We start from the raw sequence: 9,151 nt of genomic DNA, 5'->3' as shown, positions 1-9,151 counted from the left end.
CACCCCTCCCCCGACTGTACCTTTTAAAAAAATCAATAATCTCCCCCCATTCCGGGGCCCTATACTTCGCAGCGCACAGATTTTGAATGAACTTTGATGACCCCAACCAGTATTCACAATTTGATGCACACGCACAGGTTCACTGACTGGTCACGATGGCGAGCCCGACAAGACGCTTGTACATTTACATCATGTTGGCTATGATTTCCTTTTTTTTTCAGCAAGTGACAGCACAGGACAAATATTGATTTATTTTCATTCTGGTTACCGTGTACGTAGATACTGAGACTAGGTAGATGCCCAGTTACCGTGTACGTAGATACTAAGACTAGGTGAGACTATGTGCCCGGTTACCGTGTATGTAGACTGTAGATACTGAGACTGGGTGCCCGGTTACCATGTACGTAGACACAGCGATTTAGCGTACATAGATTAGATAGATATCTGATCTAGGTATAGTACTAGTGAATACTAATATTAATATTCCCAGCCAGTGCCCATGCCCATTGGCCCTTGGCCTTGGCACGATCGGTTCAGTTTGCTAGCCAGATTTAGGGCGCAAAACGGTTATCGTGGCTCAAACCGATCGCCCAACTTGTTGCCTCAAAGGCAAACATCAGGTGATGAGTCGGGTGATTGGTTTGTGATTTGTGAGAGAACTGACCCCCCAATGACGAGCACTCTGTTTACAGTTACAGTATTGTGTATACTAGTCTAGATCTAATCTAGATCTATAGTAAAGCTTGTGAAATATTTCTCTAAATGTGGTTGTATCGTCATATTTCTGAACTTACCTGTACAGCAAAACTCTTTCAGGAGTTAGCTTAGAGGTTGTTTCCTTCACCATTTATGTACATTTTACCTTGAAAAGTCTTGCTGCTTTGTTACCTTCGCTGATTCATCAACTTTATTTAATGCTGGATTCCCATAATATTATGTCATCATGATCAATCCAAATTGTTGTTACGGCTGGAGCATGTTTTTACCGAAAACTGAAACCTCATGTGTAGCTGATGGAAAGATTTTGTGCATTACTACTTAAAGTTAATCGATGTGATGTTCATCTTGTCAGAAATGTTTTTTCATGATGATTTAATGTTGTTGTGTTGGAACAATTTCTTTCCTGTGCTTTTTTTTTCTTCAGATTTTGAAATCAGTTTCATTCGTCTGTTGGACAAAGTGACAAACGGTACCAAGACGGTTATTAACGAGACAGGTAAGATGTTGTTGGGGTGATAAGACAATTGTGTATCCAGCAGTCTATCTAGATGGAATGACAATGATTTATTTGAGAGGACATATAAGAAAATATAATTTTTGTCTCTTACTGTAGAATTCTAGCGGGGGAGGGGGGGTTCATTAACCAGGTTTTGTTCCCAGTCTAATGTGGACGTGGCTGGTGAATAAATTGGTTTCTTACTCTGCTTTTCCATTATAATCGTGGTGTTTGAAGTAGGCTGGATCAATTGGGTGTCTAACCACCTCACTAAATACCCGGTATGTTTTGTTGTAGTCGGGGGGGGGGGGGTGTTGATAAAAGTGAGGTATTGTTGGCTGCATTTCTTCTGTCATTGTGTTGCAAGCTTGAATAAGGAAGTTTTGTTTTTTAACAGGCACTCAGATCATTTACAGGCCAGGACTTCTGCTTGGAGGAGGTATCGATCATGACTGTCACGTGGCAAGACCCATCGGATACTATCTGGAGATGCTCATGTGTCTGGCTCCATTCACGAAGGAGCCACTGCGAGCTGTATTGAGGGGTGTCACATGTGACAAGGACGATCCATCTGTGAGTTGCAGGAGTGTTCTGTCCTCTGTTTGCTTGTTTATGGTGTCGTCATTGAGTTTGAAAGAACAACCTACTCTGTGGTAGCATGGCTTGCCTTCTCCTACTGCCTTCTTGTCCATTGTAGGCACTCTGGTGTGGTCTGCTATTCCGACAGCTTTGTTTGTGTTACTGGTATCGCTGCATGCATTTCCCTTGTCAAGTTCTTCTAAATGTCTATGCAGACGGAGCCAATCAGTTTTTCGTGGGATATACTCCACCAATCAGAACTTTTGATTTCTTTTTGTCATTTTTACTTCCCAGGGAGCATAGAGGTCATCAATTTTTCTCTGATTATGTGTACCCTGTGAGTCTTTTTAGGGTTGTAATTGTTCCTCAAGTTTTGTCCAGTTTCTGGGCATTTCATTTTCACTACCCTAGAATTACAGAGTTCTATCTGCTCAGGAGGCTGAGAAATTTGACATACAAAATTTTGAGTTTCACTTGTCAAGCTTTTTCGAATGCAGTCCTTTGAATATCTTGATCTTACAATATTACAATTTTGATAGAGCAGATACATGTATAACATTTGGGATGTGACCTCATGGTTTTAATAGTTAAAAAAAAAAATCCTCTGGCGTCATCCATTACCAGTATGCTTACAGGTGGTATTCAGTGTCCAGCGCTATCATCTTGTGGTGTCCTTTGAGAACCGACAAGTTACTTCTCTGGTGTATTCTTCCACTGGACTTGGGGTTCAGTGTTGCAGTACTACCAGCTGTGGAAATCTGTACTATCATAAGGCTGAAGACAGAATATGATTACTGAATTAATCAGATAGAGCAATAAACATTCACAGTGTCTCAACATAAAAACAAAACAAAAAAATTGTGTAAGTTATTAGAATTATTAGATACACCCCTGTTCTTTCTCAGGGTAGGTAAGATTGAACACCTAGCCTTCTTTGGTAAGGTCGAAAAATCTCAGAGGTCCTGTGTGCAAGCTAAGCACAGTAAAGATCCCTCTGTGGTTCTAAAATCGATAAGAGTAGGCTACGGCCGCCACTCATGGAAAATTCAAAATGAATTCCTACCAAAACTGAAAATACTCTGGTTGGTATAAAAACATAGAGTACCTTCGAAATTGGAATGTGGCAGCCTGCAGGAAAAACGATCACATACGTAAAAGGTTGCAGTGCAGGTTGAAGAACCAGCAGTCGACTACCACTGAGATTTTGCAGAGGAACGTAAAGGAGAAGAAGAAGACTTATTAGATAAGATTACTTATTTTTTCAAAACAATAATGATGGCCTTACACAAAACTTGTGTATGTAATTGAAATCTTTTCTGATTTTAGAAGTATAGAAATTGCGATAGAGGATCTTAAATTTGCTGATCAGCAAAATACTATTGGGAAAATCAATGTGGTTATCTTTTTTTTCTCAGGTGGATCTGTTGAAGCTGTCAGTGTTCCCAGTGTTGAAGCGATTCCTTGGCACAGACGAAGGATTGGAGCTTAAGGTGAAGAGGGTGGGAATGAAATCATAAATATAGCTGGTTTAGTCTCTCAAACTGAAATTCTTTTATAGAACATTTCTATGCCATGCTCAAGTTTGGATTCAAATGGGGAGGGGTTCATATTGTTTTTCTTTGTTTTTTTGGTTTTTTTGGAAGTTTCCTTAGCGCCCAGTGCGATGATCAGGGACAAGATTCAAGGTGCTGAAAATTGCATACATTCCTTTAAGTCGGGCATTATTACATTCTACATAGTTATGGCTAGTTATATCAATTATATTTTTATTTGTTCTGTTTCATCTTATGTTTGATTGCAGATTTCCAAACGTGGTGCAGCCCCTGATGGAGGAGGTGAAGTTTTGTTTTGCTGTCCGTGTCGACAAAAATTGAGACCAGTCAAATTCCTGCAGCCAGGAAAGATCAAGCGTATTCGGGGAGTAGCGTATCCTTTTATAAATTATAGCTTTATCTTAGTCTGATTGACGTCCAGTATGGACAAAGAAATTTATGTTAACCCTTAGAGTGCTGATCGCGACCGGTCACGACGGCCCAAACTTCTGTAAAGTGCTAATCGCGACCGCCGGTCACGACAGACATTGGCATAGTATGACGCGATATACGAAAAGAACGAAGTCTGAAAATTCGCGGTTGTGACCCGCAACAAACATGAAAATAGTGTCGCTTCAGATGAAGATGTTCCGCGTATTTTCCTTGAATCAGAAGATGATTTCGAGGGTTTTGATGCTAGAGCTAACACTTTGTGGAATATAACGTAGGCCTACGAAGCATCTAGACTCTGGTCTAGATCTAGAGATCTAATGAACCGTCAGTTTTTATTCAGTCATTTCCAACACCACCTCTACAACAATAACTTCACAAAATACTTTTTGCTTCACGTATTCATAAAGAACTTTCAATATTCTAAAACTTTTATTCTTACCTTCATTAGAAATTTTGACAAATAAAAAAGTTATTAGCCAAAGAAAAGCGTATGTGCCATTATGGCGTTTTTCCAAAATAAATTCAGCACAGAGGGAAAATATAAGGGGAAAGAAGTCAGCGCTCTAAGGGTTAAGAGTTCTGTTCTCTGAAAAGTGGCTAGGTTTTTTTCCTCTTTGGAAAGGAAAGATGTTGATGGTGCCATGCTCTCATTTTGTAGCTGGGTTTTTTGTTTTTAAAAAAATGTCTATATAGGCTAAAAATCACTTCTTTCTCGAAATTACTGTTTACATGTTCTTTTATTCATGTGTGGCTTGAATTCATAGTTTTTTAAAGAAATTCATAAATTCAAATCTTTCACGAAATAATATTAAAAGGGGCATCGCTGCATTAGAACGCATGACACTGGGCGACTCAAATCGCGAATTTGCGAATTCGAAATGTTCACGAAAACAGAAATGGGACAAAAAAAAGAGTGCAGGGAAGATAAACGGTGTACAGCAGTTTCAAGAAGGTATGTTTTGTTACAAAGTCAGTTGTAATGGATATCCATCCTTCTCCTGTGGAAAAATTTTTACTGAGGACCTGCAGGAACAGCATCAGTTTCAATTTTGGAGCAAAAGATGAATTGTCCTATTTTTTGCCAGTTATGTGTTCCACCTGAGGTCAACAATGGATGGAAATGTCTACAATTTTTCAATTGGCATCATATACTGATGCATATGTTGTGCTTCTGAATGACCTTGACCCCCACTAGATGGTCTGTAAGAGTGTCTCCCGCTTTCGTGAACCGTCTGGTGGACTCAACACGCAGCGTGCTCAACAAATTCCTTACCGACGTGTACATCTACACAGACCACATGAAGGGGAACCAGTCGGGAAAGTAAGTACATTTCCCCCTCTTTTTTGTTACCCTTGTTTTTACTTTACTTACCTGTTTGTTTTCGCATTGTTTGGGCAATGTCTGTAGAATTTGAGAGGATACTTTTACTTTTATGTTCAGGTTTTAGCTAAGAATTGTGGTAGAAAGGGGGTTGTGGTTTGTTTGTTTTTTTGGCTCGACCTACCATGCTGCTCTTATCATGGTTGGTAAAAGTATTCTCCGATATTTTGCAGGATCGTGTTTGATTTGTCTCTGAATCTTAATTTTCTGTGAAATTCCTATAATTTAATTATGATCACCTACTCCGGTGTTTTAATGGGGGTTTGTTTTTTTATTCTGTAAGCACCCAAAACTAAGAAGCAGTTTATTGATATCATGTATACCTTATTATCTTCATAAATTTGGACTGAAGAAATAATAATTTAACTCCAGGCACTATTTTTTTTAATGATTATAGTGAGATTAGTTTTAAAGGCAATCAGAATTTATGATCAGAAACTCGTTGTACTGATCTTTAAAACAAATGGTTGACTTCTATTTCTGCTTGGTATACCATGTAAAAATGGCTAAATTTTAAAATGTTATTAAGTGTCTCTTTTCTTTTCTTCGTTGAAGTTTTGGAAAGATTACATATTCCCAATTACATGCAATAGGCGCAGTGTGCACCTTTGTGGAGGCTGCCAAGTGTCTCAGTGTCCTGTCAGGTGAACTCTCTCTCTCTCTCTCTCTCTCTCTCTCTCTCTCTATCTCTCTCTCTCTATCTCTCTCTCTCCCTCTCATCATGGTGATGCATTCTGTGGAAAAGAAAATGAATTCCAAAGCTGAGCAACGCAAAAGTGTAGTATTGCTGAATAAAATGTCTTTTTATAATTTTCAAAAGAACATGGCTGTATTGAAAAAGGGGTAAATCTACACTGTCTTGGCATATTCTTAACCTTATTCTCCCATTGTGTCAGGTCTCCAGGGTTTGGCCTGACCCTTGTGGCTGAGACAACGGAGGGGGCGTTCCTCGCGGCAGAGGAAGTGTCCAACGCCCGAAAGTCTGGGGAAGGTCCCAGTATTCCTGAAGATATTGGCAAGAAAGCCGCAGTTTCTTTGTTGCAGGAAATACACAGGGTGAGAACGAGTCACTAGCTGTGGATTCACTAACAATAATCTTGCTTTTATGCTGAAGCCCCAAACTCACAGTGAGCAGTGGCTTCATCACCTCTTCCTATCTTTTTCTACCCATAGCTTCAGTAGTCCTTGGACTTGATTAAAATTTACTCAAAAGTCAGAGCTCTTTAATACAAGGCTACTGAGATTTATTTATTCTAGTAATTATTGGTTACTTTTTCCCATACATTTCTGATTTCAAAGAGATAAGCTCAGGTCAGTGATGTTTGCAAACCTTTGTCCAGGTGCACTCTATCTTGAGTCAGTAAAGGAGAGACATTGATGTAAGTGAGATTTGTGATAGGTTACGAAGAGTAAAATGAAACTCAAGTACTAGAATGGCCTTTTGGTCCTGCAGTGCATCCTGTGACCTTTGAAATAAATGATGATAGACAGGTTTACTGAACACATGTACGAGTGAGTTAAATATTGTGACTGAGGGAAGAAGGGGTTAGACTTGCAAACTAAAACTACAATATCTTTTTCACTCCCTGTGTATCCTTGCCAAAATCAAGTATACCAGGTAAATTTTAGTGTTATTTGTTGCGCAGGCAGTAGTAGTATAAATTGGGCATAAAGGAGTTGTTGCAACTTTTCTCTCACTTGAGAATATCCCAACACTTAAAAATGACATGTTACCCCAATTGTTAGGGTAAAGAGGGCATAGAACTATAAATAGACTGGGTTGAGTAGAGAATTTGTTGTCTCTGTTAGCGTAAAGAGCTCAGTGCTGAAATTTTTAAAAAATATTTGTATACAGTTACAGCATTTTCTGTGTTTTGATATTTGCACTGTATTGAAAGAGTGTTGTGTGACTACAGTAGTCTCTTATCAATGCACCATCTCTCCCTTTTTCAGGGTGGCTGTGTGGGCTCCATGGCTCAAAGTCTCGCGGCGCTTATGATGGTGCTGGGGCAACAGGATGTCTCCAAGGTACAGATGGGGGAGCTCACACCGTACACGTAAGTTGATGAGCTCTTTTCCTTTTTTTTCTTTCTTCTTTGTGTTAGAAACCTGTGAAGAAATTATAGGGAGAGGGTTATTGTGCCATTTTTTGGGGTGGGACTGTCAGGATAACAACATAATTACTCAAAAACAGCAGACAAATTTCTTCATGGAACATGGGAGCACACGGTGGACACAGACTTTTTATTTGGAAACATGTCTAATGTTCATATTCTTTGTAATCCGAGTCTGAGGATAATGTATTGTGAATACATGACAACAAGATGAAATGAGGCTCTTCATATTTAATTCTTTATCTTGTTTTAAAAGTTTCTGGACCGCTTATGTCCACCCCTCTAGGCTCCCGACTCTTACTAGAGCTTTTCTACTGCTACTCCTTGGCTCCTTCTGACAGCTGTCTTTCAGCCACACCCTTTATCTTATGACCCGCATGCAAGTTTTGGTATATGTAATGTTTCTCACGGAATAGGCAAATTTGCATCTGATTCTGTTAGAATATGAGCAAGACAGATTTCGAATTTGACTCCCATTTTGTTCTTCAGCAGAGGCACAGTTTAAGTTTAGAATAAATCTTCTTGATACATGTTGATGGATGGTCCTTCCACTTCATACAAGTTGTGATTGACTTCGCGCGGGGGGAGGGGGGGGGGGGGTCAGGCTCTGTTGCTTTAACATTCACAATTTATTTTTGTGTTTCCACTTGTTCTTGGAGGCCACTTCGTATTGATGTTTTTCTGTTCTTTTGAACTCTGACAAGAACAAATTTTTAGTTTCATCATTTGTTTCCTTACATCTTTATCAGGATACAGTTCTTGCGACACATTCGAGATTTTTTCCAAGTGACATTCAGCATCAAGAAGGATCAGAAGCCAGTGGCACCAAGCACTGATGACGAGGAGGAACCGCAGGAGTTGCGAGTAGGAGCAGACAAGCTGATTTTGACATGTGTTGGGGTGGGGTATTCTAATGTTAGTAAAGCAGTAAGATAGTAGCCTTGAGTTTGTCATTGTTGTTGTGTTTGAATGAGATATTTGACCGTCTGTGAGACTGATAGTTAATTGACAGGTTAACTGTTCTGTTATAAGTATGATTAGTATGTGCAGTGCGTGTGTGAAAGGTCAGGGTGGGGTGGATGGAATGTGATAGGGAGTAAAAAGTTTCTGTGGCTTTGTCATTATACTGTAAAGCGAAAGCTGACAGCAGCTGAATAGCTCAGAACTGGACCAGTGAATCCCATGTTCATGACTGTGACTCTCAAGAATGTGATCTTTTGATCTTTTCGTTGGGGGGGGGGGGGGGTGTGCCATTGTGGCTTTCACTGGATAGAACAGTTATTACTTTCACTTTCAGCACTGCCACGGCACCTGAATTCTCTTTTACCCCATCTTGCTTGTGTATATAATTAACTGGGGTTTTATTTGTTGTTGTTTGCAAATTCAACATCTGAAATTTTCAGTCCCTTCCATAAAATCCCAGTAGCATCCCTAGACCCTGTAACTGCAAAAAGAAGTGTTTCTTAGAATGAATATCTTGTTGTTTTCAGTTGTTACCCCTTTTTTGCGTTGCCAGTTGCAGCTTTCTCATAACTCGTTAGATTCATATTGACCCATAAACGCTGGATTAGGGTGTGCAAGTTCAGTGATTTTGTATGATAACTTTGAGGTGTCTCCAAAAAGTATTGTTCTCGACGTGACATCATGGGCGGGCAAGAGGTGACTGTCCCTTCATCAAGGATAAGGTTAGTCGCAGACATTGGGCAACTCTAAGCACTGCTGGCTGGGCTTTGCATTATCTTTAGTAAAGCAGTCTCTGTGTAAAAGTGCTAAAATTTTGGAGGGTTCAAGAATGTTCTGGTATGTGACTTTGTTCTAAGACAGGATACTTGTTGCTTCTCTGGGGGGGGGGGGGTTCTTTGATATTTGAATGATC

At 39.8% G+C, this 9,151-nt stretch overlaps 1 protein-coding gene across 1 annotated transcript; it reads left to right on the top strand.

The window, feature by feature from the left end:
• Positions 1-1,144: 1,144 nt before the first annotated feature.
• Positions 1,145-8,213, top strand: LOC101852126 (RNA 3'-terminal phosphate cyclase-like protein; the record flags this gene model as incomplete). Its single annotated transcript, XM_005109947.3, is given in 8 exon segments — positions 1,145-1,216; positions 1,614-1,789; positions 3,211-3,285; positions 3,597-3,721; positions 4,976-5,101; positions 6,058-6,217; positions 7,115-7,218; positions 8,025-8,213. Coding segments are annotated over 8 exon segments (1,025 nt in total), but the record flags the coding sequence as incomplete, so codon positions are not given.
• Between the last annotated feature and the right edge of the window lie 938 nt (positions 8,214-9,151).

Source organism: Aplysia californica, unplaced genomic scaffold (genome assembly GCF_000002075.1).
Source record: "Aplysia californica isolate F4 #8 unplaced genomic scaffold, AplCal3.0 scaffold00833, whole genome shotgun sequence".
NCBI lineage: Eukaryota > Metazoa > Mollusca > Gastropoda > Aplysiida > Aplysiidae > Aplysia > Aplysia californica.
Note: the sequence above shows the minus strand (reverse complement) of the source record. Positions and strands in the feature narration are given on the sequence as shown.